At 39.3% G+C, this 24,717-nt stretch overlaps 3 protein-coding genes across 4 annotated transcripts; all 3 read left to right on the top strand.

Annotated features, from left to right (window-relative positions):
• Positions 1-54: 54 nt before the first annotated feature.
• LOC116315320 (mucolipin-3-like) lies at positions 55-6,482 on the top strand. Its single transcript, XM_039602476.1, has 12 exons — positions 55-183; positions 616-847; positions 1,213-1,366; positions 1,597-1,678; positions 1,754-1,850; positions 1,966-2,065; positions 3,606-3,718; positions 4,361-4,510; positions 4,634-4,735; positions 4,834-4,956; positions 5,070-5,276; positions 5,385-6,482. Exons 2-12 carry the CDS (start codon positions 641-643, stop codon positions 5,520-5,522), a joined length of 1,473 nt encoding a protein of 490 aa, XP_039458410.1. The 5' UTR covers positions 55-183; positions 616-640; the 3' UTR covers positions 5,523-6,482.
• A 1,447-nt stretch (positions 6,483-7,929) lies between these two features.
• Positions 7,930-20,553, top strand: ssx2ipa (synovial sarcoma, X breakpoint 2 interacting protein a). Of its 2 annotated transcripts, XM_039602198.1 has the most exons (14): positions 7,930-8,197; positions 9,020-9,160; positions 9,436-9,599; positions 9,838-10,047; positions 10,571-10,681; positions 10,780-10,915; positions 10,998-11,073; positions 11,163-11,343; positions 13,710-13,860; positions 13,996-14,132; positions 14,473-14,646; positions 14,747-14,864; positions 19,709-19,862; positions 20,017-20,553. In XM_039602198.1, the coding sequence occupies exons 2-14, from the start codon at positions 9,127-9,129 to the stop codon at positions 20,159-20,161; spliced, it is 1,791 nt and encodes a 596-aa protein (XP_039458132.1). In that variant the 5' UTR covers positions 7,930-8,197; positions 9,020-9,126; the 3' UTR covers positions 20,162-20,553. The 2 variants fall into 2 exon arrangements, with proteins under 2 accessions (XP_039458132.1, XP_039458133.1); XM_039602199.1 differs by lacking the exons at positions 7,930-8,197; positions 9,020-9,160 and having other exon boundaries at positions 9,465-9,599; positions 9,788-10,047.
• A 110-nt stretch (positions 20,554-20,663) lies between these two features.
• gng5 (guanine nucleotide binding protein (G protein), gamma 5) lies at positions 20,664-23,522 on the top strand. The gene is made up of 3 exons (XM_031733591.2): positions 20,664-20,840; positions 22,506-22,648; positions 22,993-23,522. The coding sequence occupies exons 1-2, from the start codon at positions 20,760-20,762 to the stop codon at positions 22,629-22,631; spliced, it is 207 nt and encodes a 68-aa protein (XP_031589451.1). The 5' UTR covers positions 20,664-20,759; the 3' UTR covers positions 22,632-22,648; positions 22,993-23,522.
• The last annotated feature ends 1,195 nt before the right edge of the window (positions 23,523-24,717 follow it).

The following is a 24,717-nucleotide window of genomic DNA, read 5'->3' as shown; positions in this document are numbered from 1 at the left end:
CGTACCTTTTTTTCTACTTCTGGAAAAAACTGGAAAAGCTACAAGTGGCGCCGAGGAATGACAGTCATTGTGGTGACGGCTGCAGTGGTGACTGTACCACCTGTTTTTTCATACACCGCTGAGAAGCCCTGAGTGTTAGACTGGGTGAACTTTGGGTCGCTGGTGCTCGGCGAACGCTAACAGGTATTTAATTTATTATCATAATTATATGTAGAATGAAGTTTAACACATGTAGTTAGCATCTGATTTAAAAATATATATAATTATATAATAACATCCAGTATAAGCAGCTATCTTTTATTTATTAAGTAAAAATATGTGTAGTAATTGTTTTCACACACCTCTCAAATCTGTACATTTCTCTGGTACTGATGCTCCCTGTTGCAGGAAGCACTAGTGAGCTCAAATGGGCCAGTGTGTGCTAACCACACAGCTGTGGTTTTGTAGTGTGTTATGGCTTAGTGTTGCATAATTAGTATGTATTGAAGTATAACACTTAAACTATAAAGGAGAGAATAGTAGCAGTGTACACAGGCTGGAGAACCAGTTAGATAAACATCAGGATGACTGGAATGGCCAGATGCTTTCTTTATCTATTAAACATTTCTGATGCAGGTGTCACAAAACAGTCTTCAGCCTAATGGAGGACTCCGAGCAGCTTTTGGCTGTCAGGTCAGAGGAGAGTCAGCGAAACGGCCGCTGCAGCTTAGATACAAAGACGGTGGAGGATTTCAGACGGAGGCTCAAATACTTCTTCATGAATCCCTGCGAGAAGTACAGAGCCAGGGGTCGGAAACCGTGGAAACTGATGATACAAATATTAAAAATTGCAATCACTACTGTCCAGGTAATCCTTTAGTTAAGTGTGAATGTGTACAGAGGTCAGGAGCTACTTGTTTTTTACCTTCGTGACTTTCTGTCTTTCTCCCCCCTGTTTCCAAACAGTTGGTGTCTTTTGGACTGAGTAACGAAATGATGGTGACTTTCAAGGATGAAAATTTGATGACATTCAGGAATCTGTTTCTCAAAGGATACAAGGATCACCGGCACAGAAGCCTTTCCCTTTATACCAAAAGAGATGTGAATGAGCACATTCACTACATTATCAACAGGGTACTGAAACCTTTGTTTAATCATGTGGCATCTTCTATTTAATTCTAATTTTACACCATTAAAACATGTTTTCTGTTTTCTCTTTGTCTGTTTTTTCAGTATACCAATCTCCAAAACCTGACTGTAGGTAATCTTGCATACGAGCTCATTAATGGCGACTACACTCCTCTGACTTTGTGTCAAGTGTTTTATAGAAACAGCACCATCGATCCTGAAAACGACACCTTTGATATTGATCCGCATATTGATAAAGGTACAAAAACATAAAGAAGCTGCAACACTGTTTAGGTCAATGCTTAATATTCTGTGCAAGATATATTTATTGAAACTGATTCATGGCAAGAATGGAAAATAATCACACTGTGCACTTGTGACATGAAAAGAGGAAGCTTGTTCTACTCTTCACGGGGATTTGTGCTTCATCGTTGCTCTGCTAAATAATACAAATTGAAATAACTTCTGAACACATTTTCTCCACCACAGATTGTATTTCCATACACCCTATGCAATCGTTGAGCAACAACACTCTGGCAACACATCCCAACTTCTCTTTGGATTTCAGAAGGTGACTAAACTAAAAATACAGGTTTCATGTCCGATGATAAGAGTGTTGGCTGCTAATATATGTTTGTATGTCCAGGCTGCTATCTGTGAACATCTACCTAACTCTGAAAACCATCAATCTGCAGACTGTGCGGCACCACGAGCTACCAGACTGTTATGATTTCCACATAGTGGTTGGTGACACTATCAGAAAAGTGCCACAATCTCAAAGATATATTTTCTATTAATCTATTATTTTTTAGGAGATTTTACAAGCTCAGTGACGAACCATCCTTTGTTTTTACACAGATCATTTTTGACAATCGTGCACACAGCGGAAAGATAAAGGTTGATATTGAAAATGATGTTAGAATTTATGAATGCAGTGACTGGAACGTGGAAGGCACATGTGAGTAGAATTGATACTGAGAGACACCAGGAAGCAAAATATTTGTAACTGTTAGTGCGTCTAAAGCCAGCAGGGGGCACAGTAACACTTTTCTACTATTCATACTACAGCTGTGTTCAGAGTCACAGGCATGAATGTCATGGTCATTTCGCGCTTTTAATTATTTCTTTGAACTGTTCTTTTTTCAGGGTCAAATGATTAAAAAGGGAATTGGATACAAAAGGTTTTTTTTTTTGGATTTGGTCAAAAGTATAATAAGTGGTGCAGAAGGTTCAACAGTGTCTTTCAACTCAACAAGTCCAAAGTCTGTTAACGTCTTCTTTGTGACTATGGCTGACTAAAACTGGAGCATAAAAAGGATTGGTTTGACAGCCCTCATTGGACTGACTAATACTCAGAACAATGGAAAAGTCCAAGGAATTATAGATTTACAAAGGTTATGAAGCTGTTTTGGAGCCATTTCTAAACGAGTGCAGATTCCAGGATCATTAGTTCAAACAGCTGTATGTAGGTAAAGTTGCCACTTTGCCATAGTCTGGAAGGACCCAAACTGTCACCCTCAGATGACAGGAAATTTGTTAGGATGTTCATGAACCACTCAAGCCTGCCATGAAATGGAAACTGCTGGGACGCCAGAGTCACTGTCCAGAGTGAAGTGAGTTTTACATCAGCATGTACTGAGAGGTTGACCAAGAAAGAAGCCACTGTTCCCAAATCAACACCTTTAAGAAAAGCCAAATGCATTCTGGAGAAAAGCTTCAGATGTTCAGACAAGATAAAGACTGACCTATTTGACCACAGTGGTGAGGGCTAAGTTTAGAGGAAGAAAGGTGAGGCTTTCAAACCCAAGAATCGTGTACATTGTACATTGTACATTGTACAGAATGGGTGGAATAATAATAAAGGAGAAGCACATCCAAATCCAAATTCCTCAACTTCACCTCGAATCGACAGGTAGATGGTTGAAACTTGGACACAGTTAGGTGTTTCAAAAGGACAATGATCCCAAACACATCAAACTGGTTTTGGAATAGATAATATAAATGAGAATTACATTTCTCAAATTTGTGGACTATGCTTGAAAGCTGGACCCATGGCATGAAACCAACCAATTCAAATGAACCCTACCAATTCTGCAAATATGGTCAAATATCCAGCCAGAATTACACAAGAAGCTTGTTGATGGCTCACAAAAGCATTTGGTTGAGGTGCAACTCACTGAAGGACATTTAAACAAATATTAGTGGGGGTGTATGTACATGTTTGAGCTGCTATGTCTAACTTTGACCCTATGTGGATTTGAGAAAATCCAAAGTAAATCCAATGTTGTATGGTGTACAATCATTCCACCCTGGAAAACAAACATTTCAGTGAAATAACTAAAACCCCCAAATTACTATGACATTCATGCCCATATTGAGTGTACGTAATCTTTTGACTGCAACTGTACCTGCATGATCCAAGAAATGACAAAGGTTATGTCTCAGTTTTATAGAGACAGAGCCCCAAAAATATTAACACCTGACCTCAAATATTCTAGCTGGGAAGAACGATTATCTCCTCTTGTCGTTTGATTCTGTGGTCGTCCTCGCCTGTTTCGCCTCTCTCATCCTCTGCATACGATCTGTCATCCATGGCATCCAGCTCCAGTTTGTAAGTATCACCACAGAAATACTTTTAGCATCTGGCTCAGTTAAGACACTAAACAGCACCCGAAGCAGGCCATAATTATAGCTGATGAGGTCAATCAAGTAATGTTCTCTATACTTTTGGCAAGGGGCTTTACATACTGGTAACATGATGTAGTTTTTAAGAAGAGCACATATAATTTTGTGAAAAACTCTAGAGCCACCTTTCATTTCTTTATATTTTGCTGGGAAAATGGGACATAAGTGCAGAGGTTTATTAGAAAAAAAATAAACAATATATATATATTCAATTAGTATATATATATATATATATATATATATATATATATATATATATATATATATATATATATATATATCGTATATATGGCATGACCACCTTTATTCTTCTGTCTATCAAAAGGATTCCAGTCCTTCTGTAATTTGGCATAACACTTCGGAAAGAAAGAAAGAAATTTATTGTAATTATTGTTCAAAATGGAAACAAAAGACGAGGGGTGGCTCAAGATTTTTTCATAGTATTGCATTATAGTATTAGCTAATAGACTAAGTATGTTAAAATGTGCCTGTTACTACTGCCTGTAGTAACATCTCATTAGCTGACTTGTTTGACAGTCTGTTTGTTTGATAAATTTCTCATATGTAGGAGTTCAACATCTTTTTCCATGCCTACTACAATAAAACTGTGTCCTGGTCAGACCGCATGGAGTTTGTGAATGGCTGGTACATGCTCATTATTGTCAGTGACATAATGACCATCACTGGATCAGTGCTGAAAATTGGAATACAAACAAAGGTTTTCTTTTTTTTCTCACTTTAGAAATCAGTGAAAGTTTTCTAAATGGTCTGAAATCAGTATGTAAAGGGTTGCAGGATTATCCAATTGATCATTCTCTAATAGTTTTTTTTTCTTTTGCAGTTCTTAACAAACTATGATGTCTGCAGTATCTTGCTGGGAACAGCCACGATGCTTGTCTGGGTTGGTGTGATTCGTTACCTGAGTTTCTTCAAGAAATACAACGTAAGACTTTCCTAAAAGTACCTAATAAAAAATTACTTTAAACAAATAATGAGCAAATGCATTTCCAGAGGAAATGAAACACCCCTTTTTTGTTTTAGATCTTAATCTTAACCTTGAGGGCGGCATTGCCCAATGTGTTTCGATTCTGCGTCTGTGCAGCCATGATCTACCTCGGGTACTGTTTCTGTGGCTGGATCGTCCTTGGACCTTACCACGACAAAGTATAAACACTTTAATTCATATTACAGTACAAACATTAGGGTGATCTGTTCCGACATAATTTCCAGAAACATGATGGCAGAATGTTAATCATTATTAAAACATTGTTTTACAGTTCAGAACACTGGCTAAAGTGACAGAGTGCCTCTTCTCTCTCCTCAATGGTGATGATATGTTTTCCACCTTTCTGAGGATGAGAGACAAAACCTACATGGTGTGGCTCTTCAGCAGACTCTACCTCTATTCCTTCATCTCGATCTTCATCTACATGGTGCTCAGTCTGTTCATTGCTCTTATCAATGACACGTACGAAACCATCAAGGTCAGTCCGAGTCACCTTGATATTTGATATCTTGCAGGGATGTAATTTATAGTTGAATTTGAGCATATTTTATTTATTTATTTATTTTTATAATGGTTCTTTTTCCAGCATCATCAGAAGGACAAGGAGCCAGTGTCCCAGCTTCAGGCCTTCATTGCAGAGTGCATAGATCAGCCCGAGTCTGGACGATACCAGATTACTGACGAGTCGACCTGCTGCATGTTTTCACGTGGCTGCTTTGGATAACAGGGTGTAGTGTCATCATTTTGCCAAGTGTGAGCAAAGAGTTGCCCTCATGTGACTGCAAAATGCCCCACAGGGTCCTGAGAGTCTGTATAGAGCCTTTGTTAACACTATTGGGTGATAGTGATGGAATATCTTCCAACTTAAACAGATGTACTTTTACTTGAGTTTTGACTTTTTTAGAACTAGTAAATTAGCAAAGTTCCTATGTTAAGGACATGCTGATATAATATGGCCACATTATAAACCAATGTAACATCAATATCAATCATTGCCGTATAAATATGTCAAACAATATTCTCTTCTTGCCAGTGTTGCATTCAAACATGGAGGGCAGATGTCTCAGACATTAGTGAGGAAAAACACTAAGAAGAACTTCCTCCTGGCTACACAACAATGATGTAACTTGGAAATCTTCTATATACAAGCACTTAAGGAGAAAATTTAAACATCTTTCTATTTTCATAATCATTTATCCAACTTGGAGTCTTCCTACATTGGTTGAACAGTGGGGTTCACCCTGGACAGGTCGCTAGTCCATCACAGGGTCAACACAGAGAGAAAAATAATCATTCACACTCACATTAATACATATGGCCAATTTAGAATCACCATTAGCCAAACAAGCACATCTTTGGACTGTGGGAGTAAACTGGAGCACTTGGAAGAAATCCACACAGGGAGAACATGCAAAGTCCACCAGGGGGTACAAACCCAGAACCTTCTCACTGTGAGGAAACCATGCTAAAAGATACAACTCTCAAATAAACTTCACAACTTGAATGCAAAGTAAAGTGAAAGTGAATTTCCTGAAACGTAATTGCTTTTCATCTCTCTATTTTGTGCTGAGCACAGTTTTTTTTTTTGTCAGCAATACAGAAGCATATCCTATGACCTGCATAAATTACTTTGTATATTTTTGCTATACTTGTATTTTTTCTTTTGCACAACATGTGAAATTGAGCACCTTATTTGGATAATAAAGTTTGAATTTCAGTACTGAGAGCTACTTAGAATCAGTCATGTCCCTTCTGGATATATTTCAGTGCACCTTTAGCCATAACAGTGGCACCTATTGTAAATTTAATCTGACGTTTTCCTCACAAACATAGCACAGAAACAGCTCTTATAAAGTCATCAGTGACCTTAAGATCAGCAGATCTTAGTTCTGTTTGATCTCACTGCTGCCTTCAACACTGGTGATCAGGACATTTTAACTCAAAGACTTTATGATCCAGTTGATTTAAAAGGTCCGATTCTTGATTGGGTCTCATCGTATTGTACTCAAAGGCTAGAGGTTTTTTTGTTTCAATTATTTGATTTAGATCTGCATAAATGAACATTCCATCAGGAGTTCCTCAAAGGTCTGTCCTTGGCCCATTACTCTTTAACCTTTACATGCTCCTGCTTGGTATTACCATAAAGAATAATAATATATCCTATCATACTTATGCAAATGATACACCAATGTGCCTACCTTGTTCCTCTGATGATTTAACCCCTGTACACAACCTAATAAGCTTCTCTGATGACATTAACTACTGGATGTCTACAAACCTTTTGAACAGAGCTGAACAGAGACAAGACAGAAATATTTGTTGTTGGTCCAGAAAGTCAGAGACAGATTTTTTTATTTTTTTTTTACACTAATCATCTCTTTCGTGAGTAAGTTGAGAATCTTTGCATTATTTTGGATAATGATCTTAGTTTTGATAATTATATTAATAAGGTTATCAGAAGTGCTTTCTGTCACATATCAAAAGTTAGAAAATTCTCAAACTGGCTCAGGGAAATTGGTCCTTATAGTCAAATCAAGAAGTTATCCAATTTATCAGTTGTACAGTTTCAGCTCGCCAAGAATGCAACAGTTAGAGTCCTTATGCATACACAGAAATTTGAACATATTGAAGTCACTACACTGGCTCTCGGTTCAACACAGAATTTCCTTTAAAATCCCCTTTATGAACTAAACCTTCTGTTAGTTCATAAAGCTCTCAATGGTTTGGCCTCCGGGACATCTCAGACTTGTTTAACCCAGTCAGACCTGCAGGACATCAGCTGTTGCCCTGTTCTTTGGGAGGAGCTGAGTGCTGACCTGAAGTGAATTACCTCTGTCACTCGCATTTTACTTTTTTGTAAAGTTTTACTGTCTTGTTTTCATTGTCTTGAGGCATTATCCTCTATTTCAAGCACACTGAGTCTATGTGTAATGACAATTAATTTGGCAGCTCTATATAAATAAAGCTGTCAAAACAGGCTTTATGTGTAGTAATACCTCCTACAGCCACAGGGGGCGCGGCAGTGACATTTATGACACCTGACTGTGGCACCTGACGGCATTTCTCATTTGCATAATGTACACCCAATGCACGGCCCTCATACTGGTTGCCTAACAACGGTGCCACCAATAACGATGCAGTTTGATTGGACGACAGCAGAGGAATAGACTTCAAAAAAAAAAAAATACAAACGCCGCAGCAGCCAGAGTCTGTCCATTAACCTGTGGAGGTATTTGCAGGGCTGTGTAGGGAGTTTTCATACTTATTGCCGCTGTTGACAGGATGTTGACCGGAGTCTACACTAGAGTTGGAGGTGTTTTCGGGGAAGGAGTGTATTAACCGTGCCAGCACCAGCACGGAGCTAAACTGGGATTTAGTTGACCTGTTTCACGCCCTTGAGTGAGTATCTTTGTTGTGTTGTCATGTTAGCATGGCTATTATCCTGTTGGCTAACTAATATCACGGGGGAGAAACACGGCAGATGTGAACGTTATTTATGCTAAGCAGCGTTAAGCTTCTAAGGTATTTCTCTATAGCTATGTAGAGGTCTAGCAAACGACACAGCAAAGTAAGCAAGCATGTTTGCTCGATTACGTACGTTAAGCAGCTCCTGACGTTAAGCATCGAGTGTGTCACGTCGAAGCACGTCTGACTTTATCGCCTCCTCAGTGTGTGTATTTCTAGATAAAAGCTGTGTAAGCTCTCTGCTTCATTAGATAAACTGGGAAGAGTTGGCTTGTGAGGCAGCAGGCATTTCCCATGATTGGTGGTTGCGTCCAACCGTTTTAACACCCCCCAGCTTTTTACAGTGCGCCGTTTTTTCCTTTTATTCATTAACACAATGAACCTGTACCTGAATGCAAGTCACGGCGGCGAGGCTGTGGGAGTGGCCCCTGTAGTTTAGTGTGTGGTTCAGCCTGTTTCACCGAGCATGTCAGTGATTAAAGTTAAAAAACAAACAAGTAGAACAAATGAGTCTGTCAGATTTACTGTCTGTAATGGATTCTCTTATTTTTTATCTCTGTAATCCTTTGGTTTGAGGCTCAGATCATCTTACAGCCCAGCAGTTTGGATGCCAGTAACCAATAGGAGCACCCTCCTAAAACCCATTTGAATCCCCCTCCAAACCGGCACACATCTGACAGTTAATCCTGTGTGGATGAAGCTTCGGCTCAGATTATCTGTTGCTGGTCTGTCTCATGGCTTGATGCTCTGTTGCAGCGCTCTGTTCCAGTGCTGTCCTCTGATCCACAACCCCCGGCTGCTTAATCCATCTCCCTGGTGACAACTTATGACCTCGTGTCCTCGTGTCCTGATGTGTTGGTGATATGGGAGAGTGGTGGACAACTGAGGCATCGATGGGTAACTTTGTGTGTGTGTGTGTGTGTGTGTGTGTGTGTGTGTGTGTGTGTGTGTGTGTGTGTGTGTGTGTGTGTGTGTGTGTGTGCTAAAACGATGCATTTGATAGAGCGCTTCAAGAATAGCAAGTCCCATTAGCTTTGCTAGAGATGACCCACATTTTTGTTCTCATTTCTCATCTGCAACCTATTTCAAGCCTCTCAGTAGAGGAAGAGAGCAGTAGATGTAATGTATCCACAGTTTCAACATTTTTCCCTTTCTTTGTTCTCTGTTTACAGAAAACTGTGAGATATCCAGCATATCACATGTTACGATGTCACCCTCGAGACAGAACAACTTTGTGTCATCGTACTTGTTTCCCTTGGCCAAAAGCTCCTACAGTGTAATAAGTGCCTTTTGCACAGAGGATAACGTTCTTCAGTGCATTTCATACATCAATCAGGTATGGAAGGCCCTAGGTTTATTATTATTATTATTATTATTATTATAGTTGTTGTTGTTGTTGTTGTTGTTAGTATTATTATTATTATTATTATTATTATTATTATTATTATTATTATTAGCATTATTGATTGTTATTATTACTACTTGAAGTGTTCGGTTTATATACAAACTTTTTATTGTCTCCAGAAAGATAACCCCTAGACAAGGACATACTTTTAATTTCCATCCGCCCACAGGAGCTCGCCTCACTGGGCCTCTGCTCTACGTATATTGAGGCCACCTCACCAGAGGGGACTGGCCTGAATGCAGTGCCGGCTCTGAATGCCATTTATGAGCTGCTACAGATTCACAGACGAACTATGAGCTCTGTAGAAGCGCTTGAGAAAGAGCAGCTAAAGAAATCCAGCACCATGGAGCTTATGCAGACGAGCAATACCAGACTCAAGGCATGTATAACGGCTGATCTTTCTTTTAATGTACTTCCAAGAGAGAAAGTGTGTCTCTTTCGTTTCTCTGTGGAGCCAACATTTTATTTCTTCGGGCTATAGTCTGCATACAGATGTCTTGGAGTAAAGGTGAAGTAATGCATTGTCAAATTTTGTCACCTCTTAGAGATATGAAAACATGGTAGTGTGTGTATACACTGTGAATATCCCCACTGAACATTGTCAGTCAAACAAAGACAGACCTTTTAGAGCTGTGTGCTGGGAGGTCTTGACGTGCTTTCTGTCACTTTGATGGTATCTGGTTGCGATGCATAGTCCCCCCTTTTTTTTTTTTTTTTTTTTTTTTTTTTTTTTTTTTTTGTTCTCTAAACATGCTGCTAGAAAAAATAAAGGTCATTTGATTCACATAGAATTGTATTTGATTATTTATTTATAGTTTATTAGATTATTTAATTTGATTTATAAAATTCTTCAGACAGCACATAACAGTTTTAAGAGTGATCTACCATGTGTTTCCTTCCAGGATCAGTTGGAACTGTCCATAAGGGAGAAATCTGGTCTGCATGAAATGGAGAGGCAGCTGCAACTGAAAATTAAGACTTTGCAGAGCTGCTTAAAAACAGAAAAGGATGAGGTAAAGCTACTCCTCACACTGTGGTTGTGTTTACTAATACTAGTTATTTCACGATGCACAAACCTGACAGCTTGTAAATGATCAATTATTCTGGACAGGTCCAGAAGCTCCAGAGTATCATTGCTAGCCGTGCCTCTCAGTACAGTCATGATGCCAAAAGAAAAGAGAGAGAAGCTGCAAAGCTCAAAGAGCGCCTCAGCCAGCTGCTGGTTGACAGAAAGGATAAGAAACTAGGTAAATGTGCTTAATTTAAACAAAAAATGATTTGCATAATTTTGTGTCAGTTCTGTTGGATTTTCTCTTTTTCCCCAAATAGCTATCGATGTACTGAATTGCTTGGGACGGTCAGATGGGAAAAGGGGTCACTGGAAGACTGCAAAAGCGACAGCCAGGTATATTGATAGTGAAATTCTTTTAACCATGGAAATTGAAAAATGTGTAATATTATTTACATAAACTGATTTGTCATTGATTTCTGCAGCCACGAGGGTGAGATGTACAAGTCTTTGCTCAGTGACTACGAGGCAAGTCAGAAGTCTTTGATGCTGGAGAACGCTGAGCTGAAGAAAGTCCTCCAGCAGATGAAGAAGGAGATGATTCATATCCTGAGTCCATGCAGTTCTTCTGGCAGAGGAGCCACTGCTGATGACAGCCAGGAGCAGGTATTTGAGACACACACACACACACACACACACGCATACCCACACTTCTGGTAGATGGGTTTGAAAAGCTAGGATTGATGGTTCTCTTATGGGCAGGAAACCATCCAGATGGCGAATCATGAACTTCATATTAGGGCTGTGCGATATGACCAAAATCTCATATCCCGATATTAAGACATCTATCGTCCGATAACGATATAAATCACAAAAATGTAACATTTTCTGTAAATTCTGTGAATGTCGGGCAGCTCGACTTGCGTGAAGTGTTTCCAGCTGGGCGTCGCGTACCTGGAGTCGAGTATTTTAACTGATGCATGAAACGATACATTTTTAGACATAGGTTGTAACAGCCGCCGTTTTCTTTGTGAGTATTTATTACACAGCGTGCTGCGGGGAAAAGCCTGTTCTAACGTTTGAGTCTAAGGTTTATTTTTAGCACCTGACGGCTCTTTTTGCTTCTCATCCGTAAATACTCTGCATCTTTCACGTGATTCAGTTTATTTTGAAAAGTCTCAACAGGATCTTGAGCTTTATTGTGAAAGGTTTATGTGGAAAATAAACAAGCGGACACGAGGTGGTTTTACCGTCGTTGTTGCTAACGACAACGCATAAAAACAAGCGCTTGTCCGTCTGTAGTGTGGCTATATTAAATATAAGAGAAAGAGAGAACTTTAGGAAATTAATATAGCCACTACAGTGACCATCAAAATAATGAAAAAATATTGCCGTAAACAGTTTATTTTGCGACACCACGAAACAAACGATAGCGTAAAATGAAACGATAGACGTTTTTCTATCGTCATCCGATATATATCATTATATCGAACAGCCCTACTTCATATGTACATTAACGTGTCAGGGGAAAAAATATCAGAGGATATTTTAGATTGAAAGTTTGGTACTGGCTATAATATTTATCCTTGCAAGGTGTCACAGGAATGTGATGGTATCTATTCACAACGTTTACAGGCCTACTTTATGAATAAAAGTCTTACTATAAAACTATAAATTGTTTAATCACTAACCCAGTAAATTGTTTTGTGTTGGGTTGTTTTGTTTTTTGGGTTTTTTTTGTTTTGTTTTTTTGTTTTTTTACCCATAGACAGCATGCACTAAAATTACCAGGTTATGTTTAAATCATTTTGGACTTTGCTTTTTGGACAATAAACCAAAACATAAAAGAAGAATAGGGCTTTTATTGCTGTTACAAAACTCAGGTGTACCTATGCCTCCAACAAGGGGGGTATAAGAGCTGGGTCTTGTTTCCTCAGCAGTAGGTTTAATTCAAATTCATTCAGAATTGCAAAAAGCAGGTACTTTGTTGTCACTGCTTCTGGCATAGCTTGTTAGTCCAGAAAGCTGCTCAGGGCTTTGTTGTACATTACTTTAGATCATTAGAGGTGGGAATCGCCACACCCCACAATACGATATTATCACAATATTATTGTGATTTTGTTTTGTTTTTTCTTGTTTTGTTTTTTTAAAACACTATGCTGTATGTTGCTATGAGTCTGCAATTGGATAGGGTCAAGTTGGTAATCACATACAATATGTTCCTGATGATACAGCAACTAACTGATAAATGATCAAAAATATCACGTCTATTGATGCCTATAGAAAGTCACATTTAACAGAAATTCATATTTAACTATTACATTTCCATTGGCAGCTGGTTGAGTCGAACCCCCTCGAGTTGTGCTCACTGACAAAGTCTCATTCAAATTGATGAAAACATGGTAGCAGTTAGTCTGCACTTATAAATTAGACGGCATTTATTTGAAACCTTCAAATAAATGCCGTCTCTCCTAGAGTGATTTCAGTCAATCAAGTCAGACTGCAACTGTTTGTAGAAAGGTTACCTCGTATAAGGTGAGATGAGCCCCCTTATTCATAGCATTTTCATTTATTTAAAATGTCAATATTTGGTGTCACTGTATCGATACAATATCGCCATCGAAAATTTATACGTACCTACATACGTACGCACATACGGCAGTGACAAGAATCCCTGAGAGTATCTGGGCAACAACAAAGAATGAGACGCCACCTTGTGGTGTTACTTGGTGTTGAAGTTGAATATTTAGCCAAGCAAACCAATACGTTGTCTTACGCAACCTTGCCAAATGGACTCAGCCAAGACACCAATAGATCATACCTGTAAGCGAAAGTGGTACAATGCTTTAGTCTTGTTACCATATTAAATTGTTGCTTTTGTTTGTTTTTTGCATATAGATATTTTCAAAATGCAAAGGGCACTAAAACTGGTCCATAAATGTTTACCAGAGTATTAGAAATGACATGTCTGAAGTTCAAATCTCCTGATTTCCTCCTTTTAAGCCCACTATATTGTTTTGGCTGTTTTGCAGCATCATGATTCGGATGGGGAGGAGAAGATGGGAGACACCAGCAGAGAAACTCTGGATCAGTCCTGTGAGCATGCCAGGGAGCAGCTAACAAACAGCATCCGTCAGCAGTGGAGGAAACTGAGGAACCATGTGGAGAAATTAGACAGCCAAGGTAGTTTCGGCGTAGACACAATGGCACAACTTTTAACATTTTTCATCTGTAAAACTTTTCCTTTGTAGCTGAATGTGTCATGCCTGGAAAGAAACCAGAATTATCAGCTTATCCATTTGGTTTTTGTTTGCCAAGTCTCTCAAGTGCAGAATCAGCTGGAGTCTAATAAAGAGATGATACCTCTGGAAACCCACGAGGATGAGATGGAGAGGATGAGGTGTGAAGTCCAGCAGTGCAAAGAGTTCATTCATGCACAACAGCAGCTACTTCAGGTCAGCATCTGATGAGAGGTAGTCAGTGTGTTAACAAAGGGGAGGATGTGTGTGTGCACGGGTTCTTACTATCTTTGTGGGGACCAAAATCCAGGTTCCCACGGGGTTGAAGGCATTTTTTCAAATCTCAAAATGTGGTTTTACTGTCAGGGTTACAATTGGGTTATGGTTAGGGTTACGCATTCATTTTTGATGGTTTGGGTAAAGGCCTAGGGAAAGCATTATGTCAATGGGATGTCCCCACGAGGATGTTTCTGGCCTGTTAATCAGTATCAAAAATGATTTGGGAACATTAAGAAATAATGCGGTATCAAAGGAATAACCACTTCTGCTGTTGCAGCAACAACTCAACACCTCGTTTGACGATGAGACTGCCGCTCTTCTTAATGACTGCTACACACTGGAGGAGAAGGAGCGTCTCAAAGAGGAATGGAAGCTCTTTGAAGAACAAAAGAGAAACTTCGAGAGGGAGAGAAAGAACTTCACCGAGGCTGCTATTCGTCTGGGCCGAGAGGTACTGAAGGCTTCTGATTTGGTCCCGTAGTTAAATTGAGCACACATTGTGATGGTGGTGGTGCATTTATTTCTTTGGAATCTTTTTTTCATTTCGACAGAAAAAGGCCTTCGAAGAGGATCGTGCTTCATGGCTCAAGAATCAGTTTTTGAATATGACTCCCTTTACAGACCGAAGGAGATGCTCCTCATCAGATGGTCACAGTGCCTTGTCAGTTAGTAAGTTGGTGCAATTTAAATTAAGGTGCTTTCTGGAGTGGGCGGTTGAATGACGTAGCCTCTTAGTGGTTAAATGTTTTACTTACTAACATGGCTAAATTTGGGCACAATTGCAACCCCAATTCTGAAAAAGTTGGGATGCTGTGTAAATGCAATGAATTTATTTATTTATTTTTTTAATTCCAGATTTTTATTCAGGGTAGAAACAACAACATAGAAAGCATCAAACGTTTTAAAATGGACAATTGTAAGAAAAATATTCACTCATTTTGAATTCGATGCCATTAAGCTGGGTCAGCTTCTTCTGTTGTCGTGTAAGATGGCGCCGGTGTGCATGGCTCGCCGTCCACGGCTGTCGGATCCACTTTTGCTCTGCGTGTTTTTATTGTTTTTGTCACTTCTAATGAACAACGCTGACTCTCTATTGACCTACGATCGTGAAACTCTGTTAAATATTCGACTTGCCACAGAGAATTTGGGAAAGACTAACGTTGATGGACAGGACTTTTTTCCACCTCCACTATTATCTGGAGTACCGCATCACCTGGATTACACCCCTACCCCATCTCATAAGAGGAAGCGCTTTAAACGTCGGGGAAAACGCAGCGGGCTACTCGTGAAACTGAAATCCTATTTGGCTCCTTCATCTGGCAGTAACAGATTAGTTTCCCAATGCATTCTGACTGAATTCAGACCTTTGCACCGGCGTTTTGTCTCCTGTCGCTTCCTGGAACCTATTGGCACCTGGCTGGTACCTGTTGTCGGCTTGGCTGAAGAGATCCAGCATCCCCGCCTTCTCTTACCTCGTCTTCGTCGCGGTGGAGCGAATCCGCGGAATCTTCGGCATCTGAAACAGGTTCCCTGGATGGCTGTCACCGGTCCGACGGACCCTACCAGGTTTGCCCTTGTTAACGCTAGGTCGCTAGCAAATAAAACGTTCATATTGAAGGATTTCTTCACCTCTCATAATCTGGATTTCCTCTGTGTGACAGAAACCTGGCTAAGTGACGGTGAGTTAAGCTCTTTCTCAGAACTATTACCGCCAAATTGTTCGTATTTTAACTCACCAAGGACTACGGGCCCGAGGTGGAGGAGTGGCCACAGTTTATAAATCTACTTTTCACTGTCGCCAGCTGTCACCTGTCACTTTCTCCAGTTTTGAACTGAATATGTTTGAGCTTGGTAGCAGTCATCCTGTTCTTTGTGCGGTGATCTACCGTCCACCAAAATATAACAGTAACTTTGTTAATGACTTCTCTGAGTTCTTGGCTGAAATAATGCCAAAGTATGACAAGGTCTTAATCCTGGGTGATATGAATATTCATGTGTGTTGTCCTACTAAACCACTGGCAAAGGACTTTTTAAACCTACTTGATGCTTTTAATGTTTTGCAGTCTGTCACTGGTCCTACTCATAAATATGGACACACTCTGGATCTGGTTTTGTCTTATGGTTTACCTGTTTATAATCTTCAAATTTATGATGCCATCTTTTCTGATCATATGCCTGTATTGTTTGAAACTTCTCTTCCCTGTAATATCACTACCTGTAGCCCTCCTACTGCTTCTCGCATGTTTAAACCATCAAGTGCCATCCAGTTTTCTACCGCCTTTAATAAGGCCTTTAATGTTGACTCAGAGCTCTCAACCTGTGCCGACACTGAGGAGCTGACTGCAAAATTTCTATCTACTTGTCAAATCATTCTGGATACTGTTGCTCCTCTGAAGGTTAGGCGCCCTAAATTGAAGTCTGAGCCATGGCTGAACGACATCACTCGGGCTGCTCAAGAGAGTGCAGAAAAGCAGAACGCAAATGGGAAAAAGACAAGCTACAAGTGTCTTATGATATCTTAAGAGATAGCTGGCATAAATATCAGAAAATTGTTAAGAACCAGAAATCCGCCTATTTTGCAGGTGTTATTAGTGACAACTGCCATAAGCCCCGTGTCTTATTTAGTATTTTAAGCTCTGTTCTTAACCCTCCCCAATCCAACTGTACAGAAGCTTCTGCTGAAACTTGTGAAGCTTTTTAAATTTTTTGTGGAGAAGATTTTATCTATTAGAGCACATATTTTACCCCTTCTTATGACCCTTCTGTTACTTTTACGCCTTTAGCAATTTTTAGCCATTTTGAACCTGTGTCTCTATCTAAACTGGGTAAAATTGTCACCCAAATCAAGTCTGGCTCTCCCAGTGATGTCCTTCCCCTCGCTTTTTAAAGAAGTTTGGGGCACTATTGGACCTTATATTCAAAGGCTTATAAACAGCAGCCTGACTTTAGGCCATGTACCTGCAATTTTAAGCAGGCAGTGGTCCAGCCTCTGCTGAAACGCCCTGGCTTGGATGCCTCTTTGCTCAGTAATTTTAGACCTATTTCAAAGCTTCCTTTTGTCTCTAAAATCTTAGAAAAAGAAGTGTGCTCACAGCTGCAGACTTTTTTACAGAGTCAAAACATTTTGAGATATTTCAATCTGGTTTTAAAGCACTTCACAGCACAGAGACTGCACTTTTGAGAGTCTTTAATGATATCTTACTAACTGCTGACTCTGGGAAGTCTGTCTTACTTGTGCTTTTGGATCTTACAGCAGCTTTTGACACAGTAGATCACAATATTTTGATTTACCGTCTAGAACATCATGTTGGAATTAGAGGCACTGCCTTGGAGTGGTTTAGGTCATACCTCTCTGATAGAAGTTTTTCCGTTTCACTTGGTGAATTTCATTCATCTTCTGCCCTTCTCCCATGTGGTGTACCTCAAGGATCCATCCTTGGGCCCCTTCTTTTAGTATTTATTTACTTCCCTTGGCCATATTATTAAAAACATAAAGTTTCATTTCATTTTTATGCAGATGATTGTCAAATTTATCTACCGCTGAAACACAATGACCTTAACCCCTTCAGGCCTATTTTAGAATGTCTTAAGGATATCAGAGCATGGCTGGCTCTGAATTTTTAAACTTCAATGAAAAGAAGACTGAAGTCATTATATTTGGGCGAATGGACCTGGTGTCCCTCCATCTGACTTGGGTCCTCTTGCATCGTGTGTCAAATCAATTGTCACCAACCTCGGAGTAAAATTTGACACAGCTCTTAAAATGGACAAACAGGTAAATACAGTGGTGAGAAAAAGCTTTTTTCAGTTGAGGCAGCTCTCTAAAGTAAAACCTTTTATTTCTTTTTGTGACTTGGAGAGAGTTCTGCACGCATTTGTGACTACTCGACTTGATTATTGTAATGGACTTTATATTGGTATTGATCAGGCCTCACTATCACGCTTTGCAGATGGTCCAGAATGCCGCTGCTCGCCTGTTGACAGGGACACGTAAATGTGAGCACATTACCCCTGTTCTTGCCTCCTTACACTGGTTGCCTGTCCATTTTAGAATTCATTTTAAAATTTTACTGCTTGCTTTTAAAGTCTTAAATGGCCTGGCTCCTTCTTACCTGTCAGACCTTCTACACCGATACACTCCACAAAGGTCTCTCAGATCATCTGACCAGTCACTCCTTGCTGTCCCCATGTCGAGACTGAAACACCGAGGGGACCGAGCTTTCGCTGTTGTGGCCCCAAACTTTGGAACAAACTGCCCCTCCATATTAGGTCAGCCCCAACACTTGAAAGGTTTAAATCATTTTTAAAAACACATTTTTTTTTTTCAAAGGCTTTTTAGGAGTATTATCAGAGTCAGTTTGTAGTCAGTTTTTAGTCAGCTGTTGGTCATTCTTAATCTTTTACTTTCTTAATCTTATTTATTGTATATCTTATTGTTTATTTTACTCATGTTTTGGAAAGCACTTTGGTCAACTTTGTTGTTTTTAAAAGTGCTATATAAATAAAGTTGGATTGGATTGGATTGGATTAACTCATCTCAAAAGTTCGGACAGGGCCATGTTTACCACTGAGTAGCATCCCCTCTTCTTTTTATCAATCGTCCATAAAATCTTACGAGAGAACAGTTTTCCACTTTGCCACAGTCCATTTAAAAGCGTTTTCATCCATAGAAGATGTCAGCATTTCTGGATCATGTGCAGATATGGTCTCTTCTTTACATGATGGAGCTTCCACCTATATTTGTGGGCGGCACAGCAAACTGAGAGATTTCTGGAAGTTTTCCTGAGCCCGTACAGTGACTTCCATGACAGAATCGTATCTGATTTTCATGCAGTGCTGCCTGAGAACCCAAAGATCAGACATCCAGTGTTTTCAGTCGTGTCCCTAGCACACAGATTTCCCCAGATTCCTCCACTCTTTTCAATCTCATTTACTGTAGATGATGACATATTCATGGTCTTTGCAGTGTTATTTTAAGGAACACTATTCTGAATTTTGTGAACCCATTTCCATCTTTCCTTCCTAGAAACTCAACCTCTCTAAGATGCACTTTTTCTCTTTTTTTTTCTTTTTTAAATGCACTCCATAATATTTCTGTTACTAACTAACCAATTTACTTGCGAAATGTTCCACCAGCTGTTCTTTAGTACCACCTACTTTTCCAACCTGTCATGGCCTCTGTCTGAGCTATGAAAAGTGTCACTCCCATCAAATTTAAAATGAACCCTCTCAGTTTAAACACTGGATCTGTTTCCTATGTTCTATTGTGAATACAGTTTATGAGCTATCCAAATCATTGCACAGTTTTATGTGCATTTTACACAGCTCCACAATATCACATCGTCAAGTTAGTCTTGTTTATTCAGTACCATCTGCTTGGGGACATCAGTGTGAAAACTACAAAAACTTGGTGTAAGAGAAAGACTAACAAATAATCATTTTCTAATACTGGATATGAACACCTTATGCATTACCAGAAAACTGTTGTCCTTAAAACATGGTCTGTATTGCAGGAAGTGAGCCAGAGATCAGGATGTCTTCAGTGAAAGCTCAGCTGGCCAAATCATCTACCTACACGACGTTCTCCACTCCCAGATCTTCACAAAGTGGTGCTGTGCCATCAACTCCTGAACTTTACCGGACACTCCGCTTAATACCAGAAAGCAGGTATTAGTGAGTTACTAGATAACTGTTTTCAGGGATGGCATTTCATTCATGCAGTGAAATGCTCTGCAGGATATTACATTTGAATGTCTTAACAAGAGATGCATGAATCAGTGAGGATAAGACTTACGTAGTGTATATATTTTTCTCTTTTTAGTTCCTCCAGACATTCAAATCGAGGGCTCTGGCAAGAGTGTAACACCATTGAAGATGGAGATAATCGGGTCAAGGCAAAACACAGAGGTCGATGCAGTGACTTGAGTATTTTCTCTATGGGTGAAGATGAGAACAGCCTCAGTTAAAGAACTTTAAAGAAGTGCCTCTTTTCGTTTTTTGTTTTTTATCTCTGCAACAAACTTTAGTTTATATCTGAGGCTGAAATCCATCAGCTCTGAACAATCATTTTTCAATGGATGTGCACAGACAATTCACCAAAGCTTGATCACACAAGAAAGCACTTTAAGTCTGCCATAGCTCATTTCTTTACTGACAATTCAGATTTTAAGCTGTATTTCAAGAAAGGGTACCAAGCAATGATAGGTGTTGTAGGTGTCAGGTGTTGTAGCCAGAAATTATTTTCTACCTGTTGATTGTACTGAAATTACCTTTTATGTTTACATAATCTATAAGTATAAATTATGACTTGAAGTATGTATTGCATTAACATTAGATCGATTAGATCTGCTCTCAAGAAGTAAGAAAAATAAAGATTGTTTTAATATAATGAAATGTTTCCCTTTCATTTGTCGCCCCCTGGTGGATTGAATCGGGAGTTGCAGTTAAACGTATGAACAACCGGAATCCGGATATCGTCATCTGTGCTTTTGTCTCAGCAGCAACCACCAGAGACGTGTTTCCCTCCGCCCAGCGTTTTATTTCAATCACAGAAAAGGCATAAAAATGTCGGGTTCATCCAACCTGGTGACCATGAAAAAGGTGGTACAGCAGCTTCGTTTCGAGGCGAGCATAAACAGAGTTAAGGTAAGTAAAAGTGACTTTTTTTTTTCCTGACAATTAACGGAAAAATCTGCGGATAGCGCTAGCTGTTGCTAGATGCTAGCACCGTGATGCTAATTTGGCCGAGAGTATCTGTGAAGCAGGGCGTTGTTTGTACCGAGGGGGAAGTGTTGAAGTTTCGCGCTGCTTGTAATCATAAAACAACGCGACTAGCTGTAGTTGGTTACGAATGTAACGAAGCGATTTAAGATCAAATGTTAAAACTGTAGCTTAGGAATATCTTTTTCCCCCCAGTGTAGCTAATGTTTTTACTTGACAAAATAATTATTCAAAGTAATGTACTAGCTAGCAAATTTCTTAAACTTGCAGACCAGCCAAACACCATGTATGAGACAGATTCATTATTTTGTTTTAATTTTTGTAAACTAAATGTAGTGGGCAGTCCTTTCTGAATTCACATTTTATGTTACCGTTTTGCTCACACTAGGGTTTTTTGTTTGTTTTGTTTTGTTTTGTTTTGTTTTACTTGTTTAGTTTTTGTCAGAGGTTTCTTCCTGTGAAAAGGTTTTTTGTTTTGTTTTGTTTTTTTCTGTCCCGCAGTCACAAAGTGCTTGCTCATAGGGAGTCATCTGATTGTTGGGGTCTCCTTCTAATGTTGTAGGGTCTTTACCTTTAAACTACATAAGTAATAAACCCCTAGTGGGGACTGTCCCATTTGGAGGTGGTTCCTGTGAGTCGTTAACCCACTATTGATCTATGTGTCCTCACATAAGCCAAAATGTGAAAAGGTCTCTCAGCATTCCTGCGATATCCCGCAGTGTATAGTGTTTTCCATCCAGAGATTGCTGTGGTTTTAATCTAGTGGCACACTGTATAAACATGTTGTGTGTTTTCAACTGCAAAGTAGAATTTTGTCGATTATATCAAATGTACAAGGCAAAGGAGTATGCTGGCTACCAACTTGTACTTGCTGCTGTATATAACAATAAGATTTGAACTTGACATCAGCACATAATTGATGAATGATGAGAATGAGAATGATAGTTTTTATTGGCTGCTTCTGCAAATTCAAACACTGAACATGTTCCCAAATACTCTCTATAACAACATTCAAACAACCTAAAACACTGGATTCAGTCATGGATCTAGAAGATGTGCCTTGTTTACAGTCCCATGTAAATGAAGAGCATCTATTTTAAAAGAGTTCCTGCATTTCCAGTTATGCCGCAAGCAAAATTGGACACCAAGGCTTCATCTCTGATATTGGTCAGGCTTAAAAAGTGCATCCCACAGTTTCCTTTACAGTTGTGCAGTGAAGTATTATTAGCCCTGTTCAGGTCTACAGTTTCAGGGGTGGCTGGTAGAGCAGGTCATCTGTCAATCGGAAGATTGGTGGTTCAGCCCCTAGGTCCTCCAGGCTGTATGGCAAACATTCTTGGACAAGATGCTAACCCCGATGTTGGATAGAAAGCACTTAAACCTTCCAATAATGGCTGAATGAGCAATGTTGTATAAAGCACTTCTATTGCTCAAGTAGAGTAGAAAAGCACTATATAACATCCAGTCCATTATCCATTCTTCCCAGCTCCAAAAAGCAAAAAGCATCATACAGGTGACTGAGCAGTCATTCAAAAATATTGGGATGCACCTGCTCTAAATGACTTGTGTACTTTTTCTTGTCTTCAACAGGTTTCCCAGGCAGCTGCAGATCTACAACAGTTTTGCATACAGAATGCTCTCCAAGACCCTCTGCTCACTGGTGTGTCATCTAGCACCAACCCTTTCAGGCCGCAGAAGGTCTGCTCCTTCTTGTGAAACCACTGTGTCCATTGGTAAGTCGGCCACACTTTTGAATATGCACATACATGTTCTGTTGCTGAGCTACACATGCCGTCTTTACTGTGTATTCAGATTTCTTTCTTGAATTGAAAAACATCTGAGACTTGACAGTAACATTGACAGTATTTTCTAATAAATTGATCTAACGCTTGTGTGACCTGCCGGTGGATACTAAAAGAGTTGCTTTTTTTTAATACTGTGAAACCTTGTTTCAGTTTATACAAATACAGTTGCATTGTAAATCAATAAAAATAGTCTGAATAAAATCTTCTCATCCTGAGCTGTTTAACCATTTAAAATGATTGTCTTTTCTTTTTTCCTTTCTCTTGTTCTGTAGGCCTTCATTTTGATGCTACAGGGAAAAATTGACCTCAGCACCTGCTCCTTATGCCAAGCCATTATACTGCCACGGGAATTCTCAAAAGTAGAACTCAATGGATTTAAAACAGGAAGAAGACTGCCTATTTTTAGATAAGGTAGAAGACAGGAGACTGTATTATTTTCCACGGCACAGTGTGATTTTTGACTCAATTATTGTGCCTTTTCTATTCTATTTTAGTCATCACTGTTCTCAACTTTTTTGTATTTAATGAATAAAATATTCTTTACTACTCAAGTTATTGCCATTATCCTTTTCTTGTTTAAAAAAATCATAATTCAGGAAATTGATATAGTTCCATATTATTGTCAAATTTCATGTAGCCTTAGAGGCAACAGTTATGGAAACAGCTTGTGTATGAATCATGAAGTAGACCAAAGGAAGAGTTTGGGTCAAAAGATACTGCATTATACATGAAATTGGTGATGGGAGAAGTACTTTGATCTGTTTCTTGAGCCAAAATTAAAATGGGTATAGTGTAAAATTTATAGCAACTTAAGATTTTTGTGCTGCTTTTTTCGTTTTTTTGTTCTTAAATCAAAGTATTTGAACAAGTGTCATAACTCATGATCAGGACTCCAAACTGTGATATTTAAATGTGCATACATAGTTTATTGTACATTTACTGTACATTAAATTTGACAGGATTTGTTTCCTGTATTCAACTTATTGTACCTTGCCACCTTTATTTATGGTAAATGGACTGGTTCTTATATAGCGCTTTTCTACTCTTCTGAGCACTCAAAGCGCTTTACACAACTTGTGCATTCACAAAAGCACATTTTTCTAGGTGCTTTCTAAGTAACATTCACACGCCGATGGATGCATCGGAGAGCAATTTGGGGTTAGTATCTTAGTATCTTGCCCAAGGATATTTGGCATGCAGACTAGGGGAAGCCAGGAATCGAACCACCAACCTTCCGATCAGTAGATGACCTGCTCTACCACCTGAGCTACAGCCACACCATTTATAAAGCACTTTAAAATAAACCAGGGTCCATAAAGTGCTGTACATATACAAATAGCGTAAGCAGAAAATAAACAAATCAAACATTAAGAATAGAGAATTAGGGAAAAAAACAGTCAACTTCTTAAAAAGTGCTAAAGGCTTCAGCAAATAAATGTTTTCTGAGTTTTAAACTCAGAAAGAGAAGAGGTCTGCTTAACCTGCAAGGGGAGATGATTCCACAACTTTGGACCCGCTACAGCACACGCACGGTCACCTCTAAATTTACGCCTAGTTTTGGCACCTTAAGGAGCTGCTGATTGGAGGACCTAAGGGAGCAGGTAGGTGTATATGTAGCTGTGGGGCTAGCAGGTATAGGGAGAAAAGAAGGCCTCAAACTGAACCCTGTGGGACTCAACATTGAAGAGAAGCAGCAGAGGATACAAACTCACAAAGTTTCACAGAGAAAGTTTCCTCTGCCAAATAAGATCTGAACCACTGCAGTGCAGTACTGCTAACACCCACCAACTGCTCTAAATGAGAAATAAAAATTTTATGATCCGCTGTATCAAAGGCAGCAGTTAAACCTAAAAGCACAGTAATAACACAGTTACCTGAGTCAACTTAATGTAGTCAACTACATTTATGATACAGGATGTGGAAGAACTTGAGAGGACATATGGAAATGGGAAAGGAGACCAGCAATTTATTGAAATCTATATAAGCACACATGGAAA

This window comes from Oreochromis aureus, linkage group 18 (assembly GCF_013358895.1).
Source record: "Oreochromis aureus strain Israel breed Guangdong linkage group 18, ZZ_aureus, whole genome shotgun sequence".
Classification (NCBI taxonomy): domain Eukaryota; kingdom Metazoa; phylum Chordata; class Actinopteri; order Cichliformes; family Cichlidae; genus Oreochromis; species Oreochromis aureus.
This window is presented reverse-complemented; position numbering and strand designations above follow the sequence as displayed.

Coding starts and splice junctions, on each gene's coding strand:
- LOC116315320 (XM_039602476.1), top strand. CDS start 641: ATGGAGGACTCCGAGCAGCTTTTGGCTGTCAGGTCAGAGGAGAGTCAG. Junction 1,367..1,596: donor TGATCCGCATATTGATAAAG/GTACAAAAACAT, acceptor TCTCCACCACAG/ATTGTATTTCCATACACCCT. Junction 2,066..3,605: donor CTGGAACGTGGAAGGCACAT/GTGAGTAGAATT, acceptor CAAATATTCTAG/CTGGGAAGAACGATTATCTC.
- ssx2ipa (XM_039602198.1), top strand. CDS start 9,127: ATGGGAGAGTGGTGGACAACTGAGGCATCGATGG. Junction 11,344..13,709: donor CTGATGACAGCCAGGAGCAG/GTATTTGAGACA, acceptor GCTGTTTTGCAG/CATCATGATTCGGATGGGGA. Junction 14,865..19,708: donor TCACAGTGCCTTGTCAGTTA/GTAAGTTGGTGC, acceptor TCTGTATTGCAG/GAAGTGAGCCAGAGATCAGG.
- gng5 (XM_031733591.2), top strand. CDS start 20,760: ATGTCGGGTTCATCCAACCTGGTGACCATGAAAAAGGTGGTACAGCAG. Junction 20,841..22,505: donor CGAGCATAAACAGAGTTAAG/GTAAGTAAAAGT, acceptor TGTCTTCAACAG/GTTTCCCAGGCAGCTGCAGA.